The sequence below is a fragment of the Anopheles merus genome, chromosome 3R (genome assembly GCF_017562075.2).
Source record: "Anopheles merus strain MAF chromosome 3R, AmerM5.1, whole genome shotgun sequence".
Taxonomy (NCBI): Eukaryota; Metazoa; Arthropoda; class Insecta; order Diptera; family Culicidae; genus Anopheles; species Anopheles merus.
The window spans coordinates 22763556-22789384 of NC_054084.1; the positions used below are offsets into that span (position 1 = coordinate 22763556).

Consider the following 25829-nt stretch of genomic DNA (forward strand, 5'->3'; position numbering starts at 1 on the left):
CATATAATAAATAAACATGTTTGTGCACAAAGAATTAAAGTAAAAGCCACACCGTTGACCCCTACCGAGAGCCCTGCTCGACCGGTAGTCTATTACACACTGCTTGCTTGGATGCACTCTGCACACAGTTAGCAATCCTCGCTAGCGTGTGCGTCATAGTGTGCATGAGCGCCCTTTCGTTTCCAGAATGTCGACCAGCAACAGTCTAACTGTCGCATCAAGTCCCCGACCCAGCACGTCTGCCCACAACATATATGAACCGAAAATAATCAAATAGCTATAATTTAAATTTACGTAAAATTCATTATCTTCAACGATCTTCATGGAACAAATTAGAAATGAAAAGCATTCCGTTATAATACTTTCAACAAGCTCTGTTCAAACCGCACTCTTATAGGAATACTAAACTTTTCATATAAAGGACTTGGATGATAAGGTGAATTTAGCTACACTTTTGGTAGAATCATCAGCTCCCACAAAACGTGTAATTTATATACTGTATTCGTGAAAAAGCGTCATTGGAAAGCTTAAAAATCAAGCCTAATTTTTAAAACGACTGGAAATTATTTTTTTTTCTCCAACGAATGAAAATAGAGAATGAGAACAAAAAACAAGTGAAATTCAATCCACCTGAAGAAATGTTTCTCTGGACAGATAAATAAAACAAAACATGAAATACACGACCAGCTCATACAACATATGGAACAAATTTCACAAAAGTGTGTCTCACTTCTCAAAGGATTTTTTACAGTTTAAACATAAACTCAATTTATATAAGCGACAGCGAAACTAATTCCCTAATGATCAAACAAAACATTTACGAAACGTAAAAAAGGAATTTATTTTAGAAAACAAGACAGCAAGTCATGTGCAAAGAAATAAAACAGCCCCATAACCAAGCAATGGAAAACAATGATGCTGCATTAGAAGCGAACGCTCTCTGCATCGGGATCAAGCTTAATGCCAGTTGAGACGTTACATCGTCTCGCATGCACGGATCCCTTGAGCAAAGGCAACGAAAAATGGATTTTCGCTGTCGATTGCCACTGCCCCCGATGCCTGCGATGCAATGGGAACAACCCCTAGCTGGAAACAGCTGGGGCGCGGCAAGACGCCACAGTCCACCCCCTCGCTTCGAATGCCAAACGTTTCTATTTTTCGTTGGCATTAATACGAATCACGTCGAGTCGATCGAGGAACACAGCATGTAAACCTGGCTTGAGCGGCACGCAAGGATAGAATCCAATCCGCAACAAAAGCGCACACCCCATCAAGCCGATCGAGGACCCAGTGCCATCCCAGCCCCGGCTAAACCCGAAAGGGCACGACAACAAGGAAAAACCTCGTATAAATCTTATCTCCGCGAGGCAATCGAAGTTTCTTTTCAATTGTAAAGCAATAAAGATGTACAATCTCTGATTTCTGGTGCAGCAGGACTCTCCTGGCCTGCGACTGCGAGTGGCACGAATTCGAACGCTGCCGGACGGCCCCGCACACTACTCAGAGATTGCATGTCGTGGCGTAGGGGTGCCTGGCGGGGAGATGATGAACTTTTTCCGTTGTTATGGGCCGTTCGTTTTGCACGGGGCGTTTTATTTTCTGCCCTCGGAAAATGTGCGGCATGCAGGGCATCCGAGCGCGTTCTAGGAGCCGTGTTCGAAAATTGAAATATAAAAAAAAAAAATAGACGAGGCAAATTTTGCAAACTCACAGAGCGCACACAACCTCACAGTCTGCACCAAAAAAAAGGGGGGGGGGGGGGAGGGAAGGAATGCATTTTTCCCAGCACAAAAGTCCATTTTCTTCTTCTCATATTTTTCATCTCTCCGTGCGCATGGTCTGACGCAGTTAGCTTCACTCAAGTGAATCGAAACAAAATTGTACCTCGGCACTTACGGGTGCGGCATGGCATGGCAAATGGGAATCAAGGAAAGGCGTTACCAGCCAGCCAACCAGCCAGCCAGCTAGCCACCCAGCAGCAAGAGCGAAACAGTCAAAGAGCCTGGAATGCCTCCAGGAGCACAAATAACGGAAAGAGTAAATCAAGGAACACTCGACACGGTAGAGTGAAAACAACGGGGAGGAAACACTGCAAAGGGAGAGCGGGCAAGCAAAAAAAAAAAAAAATGGGGAAAAGGCAGCACCTCGTCGTGGTCAAAAAGTTCCTGATAGCATCTCCAAAGTGCAAGGCCTTTGTGTGACGAAGTTGTTGATGTTCGCTGTGAGTACGCTCCAAACGTACGCCATGCATGCGCACCGGAAACGAACTTTTCGATGACCCGTTTGCGGGCCGGGCCGGAGACAGGGAACAGAGGGACGCATTGCTTTAAAGGGTTTAAAGGTCCTGTTCACCCCTTGCTACATCCTCTAGTGTCATAGAAAGTGCAATAGTAGTAGTAGTAGTGGTAGTGTTTCATCTCAAACTCTCCACAAATGATACGGTCAATAGTTTTCATGGTTGAAGGGGATTGAATAAGATTTGTAATATTCTATCAAGTACACAGACAAGTGCAGGCAGCCGCACGTTGGATTGGAGTGCTCTGTTTACTGCGTACCGTGGGAGGGACTTTCTCATTGTAGACAATGTAGAACTCTCGGCAGCACTCGGTGTGATTAGTAATGCACTGTTTGCCATCGGAATGAAAGGAACACGGCTTGAGAGATTAAATTCCGTGCTGCAAAAAAACGCCTGACACTATTTGGATAAAGGACTGTGTGCGATTTTGTTGTTTAACCTGCATTACTGCATTTCAACCTGGAAGCTATGTTTACAGAATAAGTTAGAAGCTTTGAGCGATGCAAACACTTTTGGATATTATGTTTGTTTTAAAACTGTTTCTGCATGCAATTACCAAAAAAGGGGTTGTTTTTCGCGTTTGTGGATTGTTAAGTACCAAATAGTTTCTACAATTATTATTGGTTATCAAAACCAAATGTTGCAAATTATACTCAAAGTTTCCTCTTTTGTTAAACAGTGACCAGAGTTTTTATGATTTATTAAAACGCCTGGGCGTTGGCATCCTGATTCCAGGAAATAACACAACTTGCCTTATTAAATATGTAATATGCAACAGTTCCGCTTAGTGTCTGCGTAATGTTCCTGAAGTTTAGCCAACAGTCAAAATTGCCATTTTTCTTCACCTAGACACAAACAAACCCATGCAGAATACAAAGCTTTGGAAGATTCTCGGAACTATCTTTCCAGGAAGCTTCCGTTCACCAGCTCTTTGAGTAGCAATAACAGTGGAGCGTCTGACTCTTGCAATGTTTACTCCACAAGACCGAAAACGGTTTAGGTAAACGTCCGTAGCAATTTTCGGAAAGGAAACTCATTGTTTGATAGGGTTTCCTTTGTTTCATCGCAGTTTGAACCAGAGCGAGTAATGTTTGCCAAGACCCCCAAAACTAATCTTACCGGTGCTATTGAATATTCTTTGCATTTCTTGGAACTGGATTTGGTTCAAAATGGAACCGTATTGAAAGACTAAGATGGTAAATATGTAGACGAAGCCTTGTTTCCTTTTGCAGAATACAAGTGAACAGATTCATAATAACTCTTTCCATTGTCCATTTTTTTTATTGATTTCACTTCCAGAATACGATGAACGTTAGAAAATTATTGCTTTGTTCAGTTAAAGTGTTATTTACGATACCTTTGACTTATGTTGCCAGTCGGAGAAGTCGGTGAATACAATACATTTAAGCTCCTCGTCTCTAATTATTCCCAAGGAAGACTGATGCCAAAATGAGCGTGCGGTTCAGTACAATCTAGCGTGCGAAGTTAGTTAGTTTGAGTGCGAAGTTAGTAAGGTTTATTCTGGAAAATAATGTCTTAAGTTTATCTGCACAGTCAGTTCCCGAGTTAAGCGTCTTTTACAATAACAATGTGGTACAATTTACTTCAAAAACTGTCAAATATAAACTATATTGCTTTTTGATTTAAATTAAATCCTTTAATCTGAAAAACCTGTGCGGGTATTTGGGTAAAGGGAATAGCTTAGGAACGCTTACACCGTGTAACTTGGAAACCGATTGTAAATTTTTGGTCAAATGAAGGTAACTAACATCCAATTTGTGTATTTATGCAATCGCCAATTCATAACAATGAATAAAATTCACCCAAATTTCCAAGTTGCGGCTATTCATCGATATTTTTCAAATTAACAATATACAAACATGAACTTCAAAAGCACTAAATCCATTTATTTCTGCATTCAACTGAGCTATTTTATAGAAAAGCCATAGCTAGTCAAAAAAGCAGAGCAAAATATGCTCATGTCTAAGAAACCTAGCCAGCAGAATTGATTCCCGAGCTCGTCTAGCCGTTCCACTGACTGCGCGTTTTCCCGAAAGACGAAAGCTTCGGTCTGTTTCAATTTGCCGGTCGTCGATTGTCAATTTACAACCGCTTTTAGCTCGTTTATGCTTTGCTGGTACAAAAACACGGGCATGGAAACCGAACGAACCCCTCCACGATAGCACACGACCGTCCCCCGATTTGGCATTCGTGGGACGGAAAATCGTTCCATCACGATGTTTAAGGTATGCGACAGTAGCAGCAGGCAAAGCGAGCGCCCACGGAAATCCGTTCACGCTTTGGGGATAAAGCGGGATTTTTTTTGCCGCTCTGGGCTTCTTCGTAACTCACACACAGACACACAGCCACACACACACTCAGCCAAAGAGCGAAGGATAAATTCCATAGACGGATCGGCGAACAAATCGGTCGGCCAGTTGGCCGTTCCGACTGTGCTGGGGTGTCGTTCAGTGCGCCTCCAAGGTTTGGGGCTCAACATTCCGCCCATACACGTCTTAAACTATGCCGACCGGGTTTCCTCGACCAGTCCAGGTGCTGGCACGGTGTGGCGCAGGAGGAGGAGGCCATAATATCAAACATAGTTGATCTTCGGTCCGAAGCTGGCCCAACCGCAGCGCCGATGCGGGCTGGCCAATTTGGCCACAGCTCACCGACCCGAGCCTTTTTCGTGAGGGGTGGAGGCGAAGGCGATATCAAATAAAGGAGATTTAAAATACAATTTAAATTTGCATAAAAACCATGAATAGATATGATGGCATATATTATGCGATGCTTTCTTTTCCCGGACGTTTCGCCGGCGCTGCTGCTGAGGAAGAGGAATGTACACATGCCACACGTCCAAGGGGCACCATGAAGTGCCGTGGAACCATGGAGTATGACACAATGCTTCCGATGCTTCCTTGGCGGTGCCGCCACGTTCGCCCATTCCTGATCCTGCATGATGCGGTGTGTTACTTTTCGAGCGGAAAATATTCCCAGCACAAAAGGGCACTCGGATAGGGATAGGGCCGGGAGCTGGCGGGCTGTTTTCCGCTAGCTTTTACGATGATGCCCTGGATAGGCTTGACCGACCGGCTTTCTGCTGACTCGTCGTACAGCGAGCCTCAGAGGGGCATCGTTACGGGGCTTTGCCATAACTTGCAGCAAAACATTTTTGCACGCCTTTTTTTTTTGCTGCTACATGACAATGATCCTCCAACGATCCAGAACATACTGACAGGACCACTTCTTACGAAGAAGGCCAACCCGTCTTTAGTCGCAAGCTGCATCGCAATCATGATGCTACGGTTCGAGTACAGCGGATCGGGGCGCATTCCCTGGTGCCTTTGGCGGGCACTGCATTTCCATTACAAGAATGGCAGGCCGATGAAAATTCCATCGCAAAGTGCACTATGACAAACGACAATGACAACGATGACGATGTCGACGCCACCAACAGGCTGTGTACTGTATGACGCAGCAGCAGCAGCAGCAGCAGACGGGCGCTCTCCGGAGACACACCAGAAGACGGCGGTACAGCCACGAAAGTCAAATCGTTTCCACCGGATAGTTCGCACTCTGCCTTAACGCTAACGCTTAAGCTTTGCCTCCGTTTTGCTGTGTGATGGGCGCTTGGGAAAAAGAAGGCCCCCTATGCATTGTGCAAAAGATCGAACGGAAATCTCGCACTGCCAGCCCGCCTAAAACAGGACCGGCAGGAGTGGGAGAACGCCGTTCAGAACGATACACCAGGAGCGTATGTGCTGCTGCCGCTGGCAGTGGAAAAATCCGTACAATCGAAAATGACGCATCGTTTCGCCGCCTGACTGGTACGGCAATCGGCAACCGATTCGGCAGCTTAACGAACGTCACTTTGATTGTCGGGTGTCACTTTGCACACGGTGCCAGATTGCCACTGCCGAACCGTTCCCCCTATCGAGAAGTGGAATCGGGGAAATCCAAACGAATCGGTGGAAGAATTAAAACTGATTTACTGAAGCGAACCGGTACCGGTCGAGACCGATTGTGGTAAGTTGATAAATTAGACAAAACCTTCGCACCCCGGATCGCTTGGATCCGCATCCGGGATGGTGGGGATGCGAGTGTGCCCCACTGGTGTCAGCCATCTCACAGCCATCTCACGAGAGAGCGACGAGACGAATCGAGAATGGCAACCGATGGTTGTCAATGAGCTTTTTCTGTCACCGGTGACGTGATAAATTTGCAAAAGCAAGTGACATGTTTGCACTGATTAAAAATTTATCGCATTCAACGTCGAACAACAGCGTAATGGAGCTAACTTGGAGCGAAAACATTAGTAGCTGGCAAAATGGTTCTTAAATATTAGCAATTACAAATTCCCAAAATATCGGTTTTTGTTTTGTAACAAATTTCTTTGTTTTATGAATAATTAATAAAACTAATTTTACAAACTACCTGATTTTGTGGACAATCTGTGGTAACTAAATGAGCAAAAAAAAAAAACATATTCAAACAACGTCATACAACATGCAAAGTACTGCAAGCCTGCACAACTTTAGCCTTTCAATGTTTCCGGCCCAAACGCCTAACGATTGAAAATTGTATGTGTATGTATGTGTTTGCTTACTAAATGGAAAATTTATAGCCCGTTCCGTTCGAAAACGGCCCCCCTTAATTTTGGAACATTTCAACCACACAAACATACCCCCTGTTACATGCTACAGTCACACGACGGACAGAAGATGCCGCCGTGCACCGGAGAGCGAGATGTAAAATATTAATAATTCACCTCGCCGGCACAGAGGTCTGCACTTCAGGTCTGCACTTAACCGATCCGGTGTTCGATGTTCGCCCATCAATGTGCAGGAAAACAACGAAATTCCACATTGTAAAGGATGCAGACGAGCAGAGTGGTTGGGAAAATCGTTGTGAACAGAGCAGTGAAAAAAGGGTCCGAGTTTGGGCAGGAGCAGGATGATGGTATGGTTTTGTGTTATTAGTACATCAGAGCAGTGTCTGTGCCGGTGTTTGATCCACATTTGTCCCACAAAGTTTGTCCACACAGGCTCGGATGTTTTTCGTCCCGTAGAGAATCATTGTTCTTGCACTTCTACCATGGTAGCAGAGCAGAGAGAAGAAGAAAAAACGACTCATCCGTGTACGGTTTGATTCGAAAGCCACTCATGCGGATGAGATACCCTGTTGTTGCGGTGTGTGTGTCTGTGTCTACTAGGAAGGCTTTTGGCTATGGATGTCGAAAATATCGTGCAGTTTTGTGCTCTATGCACAATTTTACAGCGAATTTGTGGTACCGTTCAACACATCATTCATGGAATTTAATGTTGGATGGTTTGTATTTATCGCAACAAAGAAAGGGATTCAAATCGACGATCACAATTAATGCCCAGAGAACGAAGCATCCAGTGGTAATTATGACTTCTCGTAGGAAAAGCTACGACGTATGTACAGTTCCTTATTAAACCTCGCTTGTATGGGCGATTTTTGGAAATTGTATTATTGGTTTGTGTAACATGACACTTCCAACTCCGATGCACAAACATCCCACAAAGCTACCTCACAAATGATGAGTGGTCCGCTCAAACCAGAAACATGTTCTCTACCATTCTGTGTAAAACCAGCAATCAAGTGGCATTGCTCTAATTTTGCCCACTCCCAATTCACTCGATTCCCGGCAATTTACTGATACCGTCTACAGTGCGCTAAACCGAACCCGAAACTCCTCTTCTCCTAAATCTCCACCAGATAGGGCTGATTTTTCTAAACTTATCCCTCTGTCTCATCACGCTCATACAGTCGAGCCTTCGACCCATCGACTTTCGAACATTGTTCGTGCTGCACGAACACGGTTTGAGGCTCTATGTCTATTTCCGTCCTATCCCTACCGGGCACTACCAAGCATCGAAACAGCGACCATCGGCTAATACCATCAAATGCTAGGCTATTGAATTAGCTTCATCTTCTTATCGGCCGGCCCGCATCAACATGTTTTTGCTGCCAAAGCCCACGGGCCAAGACAAAATTCCAGCCCCAGCCCCTCCCAGTAACTGGTCAAGGTGTATGTAGCGGCTGAGGTCAACGGAGGATATAACTGCTAACGGCTAAACGGTCCTGGCCCAGTCCACTCAGAGACGTGTCCGGGGTAAGAAAGAGAGAGAGAGAGAGAGAGAGAGAGAGAGAGAGAGAGAGAGAAAGAGAGAAAAAAACATTGCCCAGCTATCGCCAGCAGTGAAAAGCCGAGAATGCATACAGTCAAACAAATGGATTGGGAAATTTGATTTCGTCCGGTAGGAAAAACAATTTCCAATTTAGTTTCGTTTCATGCACCATGACCCGCTCGCACTCTTCCGGGCGGTTGCCTTTGCAGGCCGCTCGGAAGCTGAGGGCAAACGGTTTTTTACCCGGAACATCGGAAAACGGTGGAAACGAAATAAAAGAAACAACAGCTGGTTGACAGCCGGTGGACGGTTGCAGCTGTTTCGATCGATTCCGCAGGGCCCGCGGGCAGGATGCAAATACTTTAGGGGAATGAGTCTACTTCTAACGTGCACCGCATGTTAGTTTATGTGCACACCGTATTGCTGCTGTCTACCTTCATCCTGCCGTCGGACAACCAATTTAAATCCTTTCTTTTTTTTTTGCTTCCATATCTATCTCTCTTTTCCCACAGCTTCATGCAGCATTCGCTGGTGTCACTGGATCTGTCCGACAATCAGTTACAGGGACTACCGCTGGATTCACTAAAAAATGTCCACACGTTAAGCCGATTAGTAGCTCAGCGGTAAGTATGGGCGTGCTTGGTTGGGATACGTTTTGGGAGCGAAAATAGCGCTGCGGTTTATCGCAGCTTCAATTCTTTTGGTTTGCGTTGGATTTGTGCGAAGGCGTTATACAGTTTTTTTTTTGTTGTTCACTGCAGTACTTTTTCCCCTCAAACCTGGTCAACGCAAGTTGCGTTTAAAACCAACACCAATCTTACACCATTTCTGAAGTTACGGCGCACAAAGCGCTTTTGGGCCTTTATTATTTCCGTGTGAACGAATTTGTTTGCACGCCAAACAGAAGCTGCTTGAATGTTTTTTTTGACGCTTCGAAAGACTGTGGGTGGCTCTTAGGAATCAATCAAATTGAAATTAAGGTACCTCTTAAGAACCATTTCGATGGTTGCATTTATTTTCACAAAGAAACTGTTTGCCCACAATTTCAACAGATTGATTGAATGTCAAGAATGTTTACTAGAACAACATCGTTCACACTGCAGTGAAGTTTGATTGATTGTTGAGGTTCTTTTTTTATTTTTGTTGAGAAGATGATCCTTCGCGTATTTGCAAACAATTCACGTTAAAATCAACTCTGCCGAAACATGCTGATGAAGGCTGGAATATTTGAATGCTAAACTAATTTTACATCCAACGTTACTTGGAACTGACAATGGACAGCGCCGTCTAATGATTTCTTTTTTCCCGAATCATTATCCCCAAAACAGAAACAACATCCACCATCTCGATGGGAACTGGGGCGGGCTGGCAGACTCGCTGCGCAGCCTGCACATTTCGGGCAACTCCATCTCCGAGGTATCGTTCTACACACACGACGAGAAGCGTCAGAACCATACGGCACCGAACTCGCAGGCATCGATTATCAACGCGAAACAGTTCTCGCAATACCCGCCCGGTACGCCAGGGATGGGGCAGCAGCAGCAGCAGCAGCAACAACCCGGTGCCACGGCGCTCAACGGGCTGCAGCAACAGGGCATCAAACCGTTCGCCAAGCTGAAAAAGCTCGTCTGGCTCGATATCAGCTCGAACCGTATCGCGCACATCAGCCCGAACACGTTCCCCAAGTCGCTGGTAACGATCGATCTTTCCAAGAACATTCTTTCCCAATTCCCGACCGCCTTCCTCGAGCATCTGCACGATCTGCGCGTGCTGTCGCTGAAGGATAATCTGATAGCGAAGCTGGACGGTAGCCCCGACCCGGCCGGCCCCACCCGGATACGGCTCGAGAAGCTCGACCTTAGCCTGAACCTGGTGGAGGAACTGCCACCCCTGCTGTTCAACGGCAGCGTGCGTATAAAGGCAATTAATTTTGATAAAAATTTCATCCGCCACCTCGAGGCCGACACATTCCAGGGGCTGAACATCGTGCACATGGTGCTGGCATTTAACTTCATCGAGTCGATTGACGATGGTGCGTTCGGTTCGCTGGAAAACAGCTTGGAGTATTTGGATCTGGAGCGCAATCGGTTGACGGTGGTGCCGGCCGCCATTGGGCGATTGAATCGGTTGCGCTATCTTTACTTAACGTCGAACGAGCTGACGCACATTCCCGATCAGCCCGAGGCACTGCTGCCCACTACGCTGAAGGTGCTGTCGTTGAGCGGGAATAACTTTACCGCCATCCCGGTGGACGCTCTTTCGAACTGTACCGAGCTGTCGTACCTTAACATGGGCTACAACAAGATCGCAGACATCGAGGAGAATGCGTTCGCCGGCTGGGGCTCGAACTTGCAGACGCTGCTGCTGCGCAACAACAAGATCACGAGCCTCAACTATGGTGCGTTCAATGGGCTGGATACGATCAAAGAGATCAGTCTCAGCTTTAACGACATCCACTACGTCCATCCGAATGTGTTTGATAATGTTTCCTCGACGCTTAAGATTCTGGAGCTGTCGTTCGGTATCTACCGTGAGGAGTATCCGGGCGAAGCGTTGGCCGTGCTGACTGAACTAATGTGGCTCGGGTTGGACAATAACAATCTGAAGACGCTGCCGGACGGTGCACTCTCAACGTTGGGACAGCTAACGTACGTCAATTTGGCGTTCAATCGAATCGTTGCCATACCGCGATGGCTCTTCCGGTCGGACATTCATCGAAACTTGGTGGAGATTGATCTTTCGTTCAACCAGCTCGAAGACTTGCCGAGCGCAACCTTCGACAGTTTGGAGCTAATACAGATTATCAATCTATCGTCGAACAAACTGCGCACGATGCAGAAGAACGCACTGCACGATCTGCCGTACCTGACGTACGTGGATCTGTCCTACAATGCGCTGCAAAATATAACCGAAGGAGCGTTTAGCTATCTACCCAGCCTGCTGAGCGTGGACCTGATGCATAACGAGCTGGCCACACTGTCGCTGAAAGTGTTTCGCCAAGTGTCGAACGCAACCACTCCGATGCGGCTGAACATTAGCAGTAACGCGATCGAGTTTCTGGATGGAGACGTTAACTCACTGCTTTATGTGTACTCGCTGGATGCCAGCCACAACCAGCTGCAGGACACGACCGTGTTTCGTGCGTTGGCCTTTTCGCTCCGTATACTCTACCTGAACTGGAACAACTTCACCACGCTCGGCAACCATGCGTTCGGGGACCTGCAGATACTGGAAATACTGAACCTGGCGCACAACAACATCAGCTCACTGCGGCGGCGCAGCTTTGCCGGGCTGATGAACCTGCAGGAGTTCGATCTGAGTCACAATCGCATCGAAAGCTTGCAGATTGAACAGTTTTCACCGCTGAAAAAGTTGCGCCTGCTGCGCCTCAACAACAATCGATTGCGTACGATACCGCGCGATACGTTCCTGAATACGCGCATCGAGTTTTTGGACCTCTCGAACAATCAGTTTGTGGCGTGGCAGGCAACGGCATTCGCGGACATTGGGTTCACGCTGCGTTCAATACAGTTCGACAACAATTTGCTGGAGTTCCTAGATCCGTACATGTTTACCAGCACACAGTTCTTGTTGGAGCTAAATCTGGCTGGAAACTTGATAAAACTCATCCCTGATAATGCGTTTGCAAATCTGAACAATTTGACAGTGCTGGATCTGAGCTACAATCAGCTTATGCCGGTGAACTTCCGCGAGCTGTTCGTGAATGTGCCGCGCCTGCGAGTGTTGAGCCTCCGGTCGACGGGGATCTATCGATTGCCGACTCTGGCGCTGCCCCAGCTCGCCTCGCTGGACGTTAGCAACAACAACCTGCAGGAGATCGACTCTCAGGAGGAGCTGTTTTTCCTTCGCGAGCTGCACATACAGGAGAACAAAGTCAACAACATCTCGAACCTGCTGCGCAATCTACCCCCTGCCCTGCGCGTGCTAGACATCTCGCGTAATCCGATCCGCAAGATCTCGTTTCACGATTTTGCACTTTCTCGCCGGCTCGAGGAGCTGTTCATCGAGGACATTAAAATCGTGAACCCGGACATCTTCATCAAGCTGCACAATCTGAAAAAGTTGCGCATCAGCGCACAGCACAACTTCAGTGAGCTGGTGTCGAAGTTGCGCGGTCTGCAGGAGCTGTACGTCACCATCTACGACGAACATCTGGGCGATGGGCTGTTTACGTCGCGCATGCACGCCAACACGAAGCTAAACGTGGTGGAAATTACGGGCCGCAGGTTGGTGTCCATCTCGAGCAATGCCTTCCAGGGGTTGGCGCGGAACCACGATCTGAAGCTGCGGATACGCAACACCATGGTGAACGATTTGCCGCCGGGCGTGTTCTACGCGCTGAAGTACATCCCCCGGCTGAGCATCGATCTGTCGGACAATCTGCTGGCGGCGCTCGCACCGGACAGCTTCTACCCGAACGCCAGCTCGTGGGATGCGGTGGGGACGCGCAGCGTCATCGGCGGGCTGGACGTGTCGAACAATCCGCTGCAGTGCGAGTGCGGGTTGGTGTGGCTGGGGCACTGGTTGCGGCGCTGGTTGCGCGAGACGGCGCAAGTCAACTTGATTCCTAAGGACGAAATGAAGCAGATGATTCGTGTAAGTAATAGAGCATTTTGGTACAAATTTTGAAATAGTTTTCTTACTCGTATTTTGGCTGTCGTAATTTAAGCTGGTGAGGTTCTACGTAAATTAAATCTCCAGTTATCAGCAAGTCTTCATTTCTTCGAAGCACTGCAATCTATAAATAATCTCTTTGATCAATCGAAATCAAAATCAGAGAGATTTCGTTCATGTTCTACAACAGAGGTAAACTTTTGATTATTAGCTCTACGCTTCGCTCCAAAGAAATAAAACCACAGTCGGAACTTCCAGAACCCAAAACTTCGTATTCCTGGAACTGTGCCAAAGCCAAGCCACTATTCACCCACTCCGCAAGGACCCTTTGCATCTGTAGCGAGTTGATTAATTACAGCGTTGGCTGGTTCTTCAATCATCTGCAGCGCTGGGGCGAGCACTGCCCCGCGATAAGGCAAATCGATATGACGTGCTGTTTCTTTCCACCCCATGCTCTGGTGTCTGGTTGCACTGTGATAACAAAAAAAAAAACATACAGCTCTAACGACTCACACAGTCTCACTCCGGCGCGCCAAGCCAATCGTTGTATTTTGTCGTAATTACGCCGTTCAGCACAAAACACAACATCAGACCAAACTGGGTGCACGGCAACGGGGAAATGGGTGGGGGGGGGGGGGAGAAAAAGCGCTTGCAAAATGTAAAGCTAATCTGGCGCCACACTTTGTGTTTTTGTTCGGATAGAACCAGTACCACCGGTGCCGTTTCGCTCCCCCTGTCTGCGCACCATTCACTCTTTTATTCTGGAAGTTGATTAATACGAAACGACATCCATAATTTATGCTTCCCGCTTCCGTGTAATGATGCTTTTGCGCTGGTGCCATTTTATTTTGATGATGCGTTTTTGTGCTTTATTTTTCGAGCTTTCAAAGAATCGTTTTTGCGGGAAAGTTCGCCCTGTCGCCGCAGCAGCTAGTTAGCATTGTGGTTATATTGCTTTCCCCCATTTTTTGTAGTTGTTACCGCTAGTGGTGATGATGGTGCTTGTGGTTGCAAGTGTTTTATTAATGAAGACGCTAATAAACAGCGCCGGATGTTGGCTGAAGTCGCTTAACAACACCGTACCGTGACGTGACGAAAGCTGTGGGTGAATAATTGTTGCAAAGCTCTCCGTTTCCGAAATGACACCGAACGATTGGAGCAACAATGTTGGCAAACGTGTATGCTGCTGATGCAATTGTTTAACTTATTTGATGCGATTTCATTGCTTTTGTTGACGTTTCACGATGTTTTATTATGTGAGTGTGTGAAATTCGCCCATTGCTTGTAAGTGACTTTGCATTGAAACTGAACTTCGGTTCAACATCTTCCGTTGAGCTTTCACACTCTACCCCTGAAAAGGAAAATCTTGATAGCAGCTGAAAAGGAAATTGTTGTTCATCTTTGTTGCTACCGTGCTCCTAAATGGATGTTGGTGTGTATGTACTACAAGTCTAGTTTTTTGGAACACCCATCCCAGCTGTAGACACACTCCGGGAGCAATGTGTTTCGTACACAAAACTTGCCGGAAGCTTTTCGACATCCAAACCAACGTGCTAACAGCTGTTATACTATTTGTGAGTATGTGATACAGAACGCAACCGTTGACATACGTTATGATGCTAAAATTAGGCACCTTTTAGGTCAGCTGCATAGTCCCGCTTGTTTCGTCCGCACTCGTTTAAATGTATACCACGTTAGTGCTCCACGATCACTCTCACCCTGTCTTTAGCCGGGTCGCTCTTGGATTGGAGCGTTGCTCTTTTTCCGAACAGCACCAAACAGTGGCCAAGATTGCTGCCTCCGCTAGCTCGAATGCTTTTAGCAAAAGTTTTCCATTCCCATTCACCCGGTGCAATCGTCCCGCACTGTTTCCATCGTCCAGCTGTTTTTCGCCAACGCATTAGGCAAAGCATGTGAGCGTCGTTGGAAAGTTTGTCCAACTCTCACACACAATACGACGACAACATTTGCACGGCTTGTTTACCTTTTGCTTCGGAGTGGAAGTTCTGTCCAAGAACTTCTGGCTGGCGACCTGGCTCCCTGCTAATTCCCTGCTGTTGTCAAAGCAAAGCTAAGGTTGATGTCTTATCGACGGCAATGGCACTAGTAGGATAGGAACAGAAAGGGAACAGGTTCACAAGAGTTCGACAGAAGAGTTTTGGGAAGTTAAACTTTCATTGACTCTTCACCAAAAACATCATTTTGTTTGCGTTCCCACGGTTCACAAGTCATTAAATTTAAAACTTATTTTACTCCGAGATTGAAAAGGGTTAAATGGGAGTTTGTTACATTTCGTTTTGAGGTTTTCTTGGAAGCTTATAGTTAATATGTAAAGCAGTTGTTTCAGATGTTGTGATGTACTAACGTTCCATTTTTCTCTTCCTGTTCCGTTTCAAGCGAGCTAAAAGGAGTACCTGCACGGATCCGCTCACCGGGAAGCGCCTGCCGTTCCTGGAGATCTTCCCCGAGGATCTGCTGTGCCACGCCAGTGCCCTGAGTAGTTTAGCGTTGAAGTTGCGCTTTCGGTTTATGTTGCTGTGTCTCAACATGCTGCTAGTGGTGCTGCACAAATCACGAACGTTGGTACTGTAATTTCGGTTCGGCTGACAGTATCAAAAAGCGCTTCATCCCCCATCCCCGGACATCCGCACATCCCTTTGTAACAGCACGGAATACACTCCCTCCTCTCCATTCCCCTGGTTCATCACTATCTTCCCGCGGCAACATGTGTACGCGTAGTGCCAACGCGCCAAGGAGTAGGTAAGCATCGGTTAAGAACTGTCCCTATTGGCCCACTGCTAAGCCAATTTAAGGCTCACTAATGTTTGACATCGGATGGGTGAATGTGCTGAAGCAGCACCGACGCCATCCAGCAGTAACAACAACAACAACGTTCATTCATTTTAAGCATTTTTTATCGTCCCACTGGTGGTACATGATTGTACATAGTAGTAGAATTGTAAATTATAGACAACAAAGTAAAAAAACAAAAACGCCCGTTTTGTACGAAGTACACATTTCCAACACGTCACGCATATAGGCAGCCAAAAATCAACAAAACATAAAACAAAACCCCAACTGATGCGTGCGTGACGGAGAGTGACAGACAGCAATATAGAACACGAAGAAAAAAAATATTAAGAAAAACAAATTGTCCTACGAACTAAGCACAGATAAATGGCAGCAGTAGGGTACGAAAAAACAAACAAACAAGGAAACCTCCCCGCAATGTGTAAAATGTGTAAATTGAGCAAAACGAACCTAGGTAAGAGAGCGCAGTATCTCACACGTTTTGATGAATTCCGATAGTAAGATATTAACACACAAAAAAAGTGCAACAAGCAGACGAAGAAACCCATCCAATCAAAACCACATTCCATCACGATTGTAGGAGCTTCAGTGTAGGATATTAAGTTTTCGGGCACCAGTTTTGCACTCGAGTGAGAAAGGAAGGTAATGGTACCTTCAAATTGAACCAATCGGAGGCTTAAAGTAGCAAGTTTATGAATGCGAAGGACACGATGTATTGAAATCTTTTTATTTTTCATTATATTACTAACATAATTTATAGATTTCATTTGCTTTTCGTTCAATGTTTAAGCATTGATTGAAGCTACGGCCCGCTTAAACCTCTTCCAATGCACACCTGTGCGAAACTGTTACAATGCGCAGTTATCGGTAGATAAACATTCTACCTATATGCTCACCGCAGCGAATAATGCCATTGTAAGGAAAGTGCTTTCACTTCACAAACAGGCCATAACAGTACATACAAACGGTTGAATGGTTCAGCCATACCCACGGGTGAGTGAGTGGGTGGGCAAAAAAAAAGCGCCAACAACCTGTCAAATGAATTTGATAAGCCGACACGTTTCGCCCCGTCAATCAGCTAACAATGATGGCCCGATGACCTCGCCGTTCTGACCAGAAGAATTGCACCCGTAGTGCACTCACGCTAGCACCCACATCCTGTCCCCCCCAATACCCCCTGCGGCGCGATAATGTGTGTCGGATCACAGCGAAATGACATAATTATGCAATTTTCAGTCCAATTACGAAAACACACAAACGGGACACAAACCTCGCTCCCCTCAAAGCTTTCCCATTTCTTTCCTTGTCGTACGGGGAGCAGGACGCTCGGAATGGGACCGGGAGTTTTGCACAGTTCGTGCACACGTGGATAAAGAGAGAGAGAGAGACAGAGACAGCCAGACAGAGAGAGATAGCAGCATCGGGGGAAGGATTCCATTGATTGATATTCATAATGATCACACAATTATTATCACACACTGTGTGTACGATTATAATAATGCCGGCCGCACAGCCGCACGGCCGTGGCTTTTATCCGGGGGTATGGGCTGAGATGTTAATTAATTTGCCATTGCTTCCGAGCCGCTCGCGTTCACTTTACTGCCATTTTGTGCCCGTAGAAGCGCGCTGTATATGGGACTGTTTTGCTGTAGATTACTGTTTTTTGTTCTTGTTGTTTCGGTGATTCCACTAAGCAATGATAATTAACTTTGATTTAACTGCTAATTGAATACTATAATAGATTGTTGCATTTTTTAAGGTTTCTAAAAGCCACATAGATTCAATGACAGCATGGAAGTGAAGATGACCATTTAATGTAATGTGGGTGTCTGAAGAATTAAAACGTTGAAATGTTATGTGTTATGCTCCAAACCAGAAATAATTCATTTCCTCAGCGAAAAAATAATTCTTTACCACCAAATTAAACTCTCTTAACAACCTGGATTCCAGAATTTTGTTCATAACTTCACACGCAAAAATATGGAGAAAAAAGAAACAATAATTATAAAAAGGATTTGAAAGTAGAGATGATAATATCATTTAATTTTTATGAATCAATCAATTAATATGAAGTCGCAATAGAGATTTTAATCATTGATTCACTCTTTACAGATCTATGCAAAACAATGCATTTAAAACATCGCTATCTGAGGCTCAAAGTCTCTTTACAATTAAATATAAAAGAAAATCAAACATCCTTTCAACTTTGCTCTTTTGGTACCTAACTTTCTAAATCTCTGTACCACATAACGATTGGACTAATAATTCATTATTTTTTTTGCATCCAAATCACTCACTCTAACTCCAATCACTCACAATAACTAACTAATTCTCTGCTCTTACTAGGGACTCGTTTTTGTTTGTTGGGTTCTTCCCTAATAAGTTCTGATAAAAGGCGGAATGTTTGAGCCATAAAAACAGAATCAAAAGTGAATAGAATCACATTTACTCTTCGTGCTGAGTTGAAACTATATATTCGCTTGCACGATTCAACTCACACGCTCTCTATTTAGTGTGCACATCTCTGTTTGAAAGAGTTTAATTTGCTAAAGCTCATATTTTTCGGGTACAAAACAAGACTGGCTAGAAGATCTTCATATTCCAGCATATTCCATATTCCAAAAATTGAAATATGAAGAAACCAATTATTTCATGTTTTATTTACACATAACATGTTATATTTAGCGAATTTCCAACCCATAATCAAAACTTCCTATTTCAGAATAAATCTTATTTTTAGTACACACAATGACCGAAGACACCGATATGAAAGTTTTCTGGACATTTCCTTAATTAGTATTCATAGCATTTGCCAAAACGTGTCCTCCCTGCCCACCTAAATTGAATGATGGGCTTCCAAGGCTGATTGGACCATTATTTCGCCTATTACACTGTTACCACATCACATCACTTTCGCCTAACAATGATTGATGGTGCAGATTGTTGTCACCAATCTGATACTTATTTAATTTATCAAGCAAACTTGCAGCCCTTTTTTCACAGCGACGTTTGCCACCCCCCAATAAACACACGAAAGCGCCACACCTTATTCACACATCGTTGTGCGGTGTTGCGGTATGATCCCCCAATTGACAGCGGCGTTTAGCGGCACATAATTTCATAACTTCATACCTATCAAACCTTCCTATTTACTTCCGTCGTGCACGTTTTCCTCATATGTGTGTGTGTGTTGCAGTGAGTATAATTAAATTTCGAAAATGGATTTTCCATCCATTATGAAAGGCCCCGGAACGGCGTCGTGTTTACCGTTGCGTAGGGCACCGAAATTATGGCGCAGCACACAAGAAGAAGAAAAAAAACGCTTCTCCACACAGTCCCAGGTACTCGAGCACTCGAGATGCTGCGACGCGGGAAGGGGTGAAAGTGTCCGTGCACCCGTAGTGGAGTGGGAATTGTTTTATAATGAATGAATAATGTGTTCGCTGCCTTCCCTTCGAACCCAACGGTTTGCGGTTGCAAATGGCAAAGAAAAACACTTTTCCATCCATCAATCAAGCGGCGGCGCGTGTGTGTTTCCGTGTGGCGTCCCGTTTATGGCGGGCGTCCTTTAAGAATTCGATCATGCGTAAGACACACACACACACACACACACCATCGATATGAGCCTTTGTCGGTGTCAGGTTGAACCGAGCTTGGCTTTTACGCGGCAACGAACGAAGGAAAAATGAAGGAAAACCCAAAACATGCAAAGCCTAAAATCGTGCAAACCATCATCATTTTTCAACGTTTCAACTCGACCGAGCCACGTACCGCGTTGGTGGATGATTGTACTTTCATTTTCTTCCGATTTTGCACGGTGATGTTGACAGTCACAGGGGGGGGGGGGGGGGGGGTTCTTTTTTTCCTTTCGCCCTTCGCTTCACCGTTCCATTGCTGTCAACCGTGTGGCATGGCGTCACATTTCTGATTAATACAAATCACCGACAAATTTCTCAATTGATAAACTTCACGTTTGCGTCAGACGACAGCCTGTATGTGTGTGTGTGTGTGTGTGTCTGCCCCAAATGCTATCGCACATTTGCCGCGAATGCGAAATGGCACACCAGCCACGCCATTGGTACGGGGTAAATTTGCCCCACGCCACGTACGGTTTGCATGTGTGAAGGCTGTGTGATGTGACAATGACAGGTGATGGGTTTCCGGTGGCGGTTGAAGGCTAAATGTGGTGTGGTATGAAAATGGGCGCAAAAGAAAAAGTGGTAAATCTCCAATATGAACCACTTCCTGTCGGTGGGGGGAACATCGAGAGGAAACTGCTCCGAACCAACGCGCGGTCTAGACTAGAGGTTTGGCTGTTTGGTTTTACCTTTTTTTTTGTTCTCCAAACGGAGCCCAGCGCCTGTCAGGAGGGTTGGCGTCGATCAATGAATCATTTTACCCGTAGCGAGCGACCGCACCTTGACAGACATGTCGCGCGCCGATCGATCGATCGTAAAAACCGACATCTACATGTGGTTTAGACGTGTGTGTGTGTGTGTGTGTGTGTGTGAGAGTATATATGCTCCAGATACTCTACTGAAAACTCTCGCTGGAAAAGCCCGGTGCAATCGAGTCCTGTGGCGCGTAAGGAGCGAAGTGAATTTTAATCTTTGGATGTTTTTGGAGCCTCCATTCCCCCCTACCGCACGCTTGGCGTACCATCCATCATGTGTGGTTCATTCGGCAAGGGAAGGTTCCTTCCGCAGCCGGCCTAATCGAATCACCCTGAACGAGCGCTCGTGGGATTGTAGGGTACGTGTCAGTGAAAGGAGAACTAAATTATGCTCCCTTTGCCATATCCATTGTTGTGCCGAATGGGGGAAATGGAAGAAAGTACGAAAAAACGGTACTCCTGCCAATCATTCAGTCACGAAACCAGGCCGCACACAATGGACGCTTTTGCTGGACCCCGGGAAAGGTCAGGCGAGAAAGAGAGATCTATTGCGGTTGTTCGGTGTAGGGCGGTACGCGTGTATTTGAATGTTGTTGTTAAGGCAAAAGGACGAAGACGACGACGACGACGACGACGACGGTGTGCGGTTGCGTGCCGTGCGTGCCAGTATACGCTTTGTTCCGAGCCATGTCTTTTCCGTCTTTTGTGAATGGATGTGATTTCCCACGATAAGGTGCTTCGATGAAGTGGATATTGAGCGAAAGCGGGGGGGTTTTGTGAGAGTGCGAGTGAGTGCGTTTAAAAACTTTGAACGTTTGCCCTGATCGGTTTCCATGTCAAACCATTATCGCAAATGTTGGTAAACATTATTCTATTTAATCATTTTGTCGTAGAACAACAAGTTAGGATACTGCTGCGGCCGCTTTTGAGGGAAATGCCGGCTTAGGATTGAGACCGATATAGGCTCGGGATTAATGCATGTTCCAACATAACGTCAAGACTGTAATACGTCCGGTCTTAGCTCCAGTTCCGGAATTAGTTTGCAGCCCTGCACAAGACGGTATGCAAGAGGTACAAGTCCTACTATCAGGTTCAGTTTAAGTTCCGGTATAATTGGGATATGTTTGGAAGAGTTCCCAATATTGTTCCTAAGACTGAGCTAACCTACCTTACAACACAAAATAGAACCGAACCATTACTCTGAAGCTAATAGGTCTACAAATTATTGCGCAGTATGCGAACGATATAAAAGTTTGCTTTTGTTTAGTTTGAATAAAGCTCAGTTTTATATCCATTTATGAAATTAGTTAAACTTAATATTGAAGTATTAACTCGAAAACAGCACAAACAAACTTCAGTATGCTTTCGCAATGATGATTGATTGTTGATTATAGCAACAAGCGTGGCCTTATTTCTCTTTGTGGTGCATACTATCACAAGCGTACAGAACTTATCCACACTTATCGTACAGTGCTCAAGACAAAGACACTTAAGGTGGAGAAATATTCCACCCCAAACCAAGGCATATTAAAACGTACTCTGAAGACTTCATCACTGCATGTAAATTAGTTGAACTTGAACGATTCAAGGAACTTTACTCCAAATCAGGACCACAAACCGCTGCTCTCGACGTAAGCCTGCAACCACTTTCCAAAGTGAAAAGAGCACTAATTTGCTGAATAAATGCATCACAAAACATCAATGGGAAACAGTTTACACACTGTTTCCTACGCTACCCATGCAGCGTGCTTTGTACTAGCGCCCGGTACAGAACTCCCAAAGGCGGTGCAACAAACAACGCTCAACAAATTATCGACCGGAAATGGAAATTTCCAACAGTGGTTTAACAACTCGGTTGATTTCCTTACGTCAAGCTGACACCCGTACGGAAAGGGAACGAGTCACCCGACGGCCCGGGTGTCGGAAGGAATGGAGCAGCACTACACTAACCTACGAACCTGCTGCGTGTGATTCGCGTCGTACACCCGTAAACTATCTGCAATGCTGGCGTACTCGGGAGCCCTTAAACTTTGTGCCTGCAAAACAAAAAAGGAATGTGAATATATACACACACCCCATATTAAATATTAAAGCCCTGTAGACAGCGAAACTCAAACTCATTACGGCAGAGTAATCCTGGCGCGTTTGGTTGAGATGGGGACGGGCGGGCAACGTTAAGGGACGTGGGCTTGGGCGCTTGACTTCAATACCATTGTCAAAACAGCACAAAACCTAACCCTGACGCCCTAGGTGGTGGTAGTGGTGGTGGTGGTGGTATTTTGACCTTACAGGACTCATTTCAATGCCAGCCCGTGCCAGACGGTATCATGGGTGTGCCACGCTTCAATGAACCATCAGCAAGGAAGCATGATCCCGTCACTTCCCTTCCTAATCCACACTGCTCTCTCTCTCTCTCTATCTCTCCCTCTATTTCTCTCTCTCTCTCTCTCTCGCTGTCACACACACATAACAACACACACTTCTCCGTACTTCTTGACGCCCTTTTATAACACGCAGGTTCAATGTGTAGCCCATGTTGGGTGGGGGCCAGACCGGGGCCGGTTAGTTGGTGGAAAATGACGTCCCCACAGTAAATGTCGACTGTTGTGAAGTGAACGCTATTCACAGTGGGATTATCCTGCCCCATGAAGTGCATCGCATTACACGTCAAGCGTTGCGAGCAAGTTCTACGAACTGCATCAACTGTATCATGCTAGCGATAGATCTAGTATGGGAAGAAATTTTGAGAGCAGAAAGTATAGAGTTAATCATTGCCAACTTAACACTAAAGGTTAAAAATTGGAGTCATTTCTTAAATAGAAGCAGATTGTAGCTTCTTTTCATCTTTCTTCGCGGGTCTGTTTTAGTATATTTATACTTATTTTTCCTTTACCATCTATAATTTTGAGGCTTCTCGCTTTGGAGGTTGATTTTATATCTTTTTCTAATAAATCTCCAGGTCTAACCTTGGCATAAGCATACAGGTAGGATACATTATATTATGCCATCTGCCTGAAGGGAAAAGTGAGAGAATTCATCAAACATTTCCTGAATTCAATTCCTATTTGCTTTTACCAAAAAAAAAAAATGTTTTTTACAAATACATCGTGTCTCTGAGCAAAGCATTAGCTAAGAAAAGGATAAAACGTGAAGGGTAACACATTACTAAAGAGAGCAGAAACCAGTTCGTCAGTCGCGTTAAGGACGTACACGTACGGGACACTCACGCATCCACTACACGAATGAATTGTGATATATTTTTATACGAAAATCAGCGTGATTGAATGAGCAAGAAAGCATAACGGTAGCCAATTTGTAAGGAACGTTCAATGTGTACGGCAACGAAGAGCAAACTACAGGAAAGGATGAAAGTATTGATAGTATGACTTATTTGCATTTTTTTTGGAACGTATCTAAAGTTGGGTGAATCTAATAAGTTTAAAGAAGTTTAATTTAAAAGTGAAAATCGAATTAAACACTAATCATAATGTTGAAATCCTTACAATCTGTATCCATTTTCTCCAAAAACATAGAAAAATCTTTAACCGGTATAATTAGTTTAAAAGACATTTACAAAGTAAAACATTATAGTTGATAAGGAAAGGATTATTTGTTCCTGCAACATGAGATAAATGAGATAGTATTATCAGTTTTAGTATACATGTTTACTATCATTTGATATTTAATTGCTGTTATGTAGTGTAGCCCCCTACCAATCAGGACTGATGTGAATAATTTAACCATAGTCTATCGTTGCTTAAATGTGTTTTGTATTTGGATGTGAACGTTGTAAAGTGGTGGGCAAAAATTTAACGAAACTAGATAATGAACGAACGTAAGATTTTAGATAATGAAAGCAAACTGAGGCAAAAGCTGCTAAATTGTTTTAAGCATAAGAGTCACTGCAGAGTTTACGATCGTACCATAGCAAAAACCAACTAACGCACTTAGTGACAGTAGTATAGAATTGTTTTTTTTTATAGAAATACACCGAACCGATCGATCCGATAGGATTGAGATAAAACACAACAAAAGATCACAAACACAAACAAGTCGTAGTGGAGCCATTATTGTTTGACGCTCCAAGCACACCACACTCAGCAGGATGGAATTGCACCATCATCGATAATGCTTGTCTGCAAAAGAAAAGAAAAGGAAGAAAAAAACAGCAAAACACTAGAAAAATGCCACCAAATGTAAAGTAAGACACCTCTCACACCTTCCCGAGCGGATGACCTTTTATTATCCCTTAGCATACTAACACACAGCACACGTACGTAGGACATTTTGCGGGCAATGAGTTTGGGGCAACAAACTAGACATTACCTATAAAGACGCATCTGTAGCAGTAGACGAACGGCTCATGTGCATGGAGAGAGGAGACGCGCAGGACAACTTCAACTTCATCCGCAAAACAATACACGGAGCGAATCGATAGCATGCACGTAATAGAGTTTTTAACAGTTGCTCCGTGCGCCACTGACTACAAACGGAGAGCGAATGAAAAATCCATTTCCCAAAACTAAAAGCAAGCAAATCAGCATCGTCAAATTGTTGATGATGATAGCAACATTTAAAAGACGCGAATAGAGAGACAGATGGCAAGAAAAAAGGGGAGAGAGCTCTACAGCAAAGAAGAAAGAATCAACGAAATGTACTAGCGCGATACTAAATGTGCGTGAAGGTTCTAATGCTTGATTTTTTTTTAGCACACACTACCATGAGGGCCATCTGCTGCAGTCTCGTCACGTCAAGTAGCTCAGAGTGTAACGTACTCTCGGTGGGGAAATTTTAAAAATTTCCCATGTAAAAACAAAGCAAATCTGATGCAGATAATAAATCCTTGATAAAATAAAACGTGTCTTAAACAAGCATCTATTACAACCTTGCGAAAGAAAAGATATCATTAGAATAAATACTATTGTTGCACACGGCAACAGGACTCTTTCTTTCGCCAGTTGGTAAATATTTTTAAGTTAAAACAAGCGTTTTTTAAGCTGTCTTATTATTTATTTTTTGTTAGAGACGCTAAAAAATCCGTCACTTGTCGTGGGCTTTGAGGGGGGCACTCCCTTGCATCTTTCGCTTAGCCTAGATCGGGATCCTTCGGGAATGCTCAACCCGATCAGTGATAGACGTTGACCACACTAAACACTGTCTGTGTCGCCCTCTTTCGGGAATTACAAGAAATAACACTGTGCCAGCGAATCGACCATTAATAATAATTTGCAACTATCATGATCAGCAATTGACTTTCTATTGAAAACCATTACCAGCCCAACTGTCCCTTCATATTTCTGCACAAGATATATTGCAGACACATCACAACTTCCAGACACCGTAAGTAATCCTCAAACTAAAGCATAATACAATCTCACCATGTTTGACACGGAGGTGTCATGTACGTTATAAATTACCCTAGCCTTTCATTCATCTTTTCAGCAAGTAAACAGAAGCTCCCTTCCATCGATTAAGCATCCAAAATGGACATGATAACGCTGCTCTGTTTTACATCGCCTCGGACTAAACGTTCGGA

The 25829-nt window shown here is 44.8% G+C and overlaps 1 protein-coding gene across 8 annotated transcripts in view; it reads left to right on the top strand.

Annotated features, from left to right (window-relative positions):
- LOC121596445 (protein artichoke-like) overlaps positions 1 to 24446 on the top strand; it is a 100023-nt gene extending 75577 nt beyond the window's left edge. For all 8 annotated transcript variants that reach the window (XM_041921412.1, XM_041921409.1, XM_041921408.1 and 5 more), the window contains exons 5-7: positions 8967 to 9077; positions 9783 to 13071; positions 15487 to 24446. In XM_041921412.1, the coding sequence (XP_041777346.1) occupies positions 8967 to 9077; positions 9783 to 13071; positions 15487 to 15681 (3595 nt within the window). In that variant the 3' untranslated portion in view covers positions 15682 to 24446. The remainder of the gene's footprint in view (positions 1 to 8966; positions 9078 to 9782; positions 13072 to 15486) is intronic.
- The last annotated feature ends 1383 nt before the right edge of the window (positions 24447 to 25829 follow it).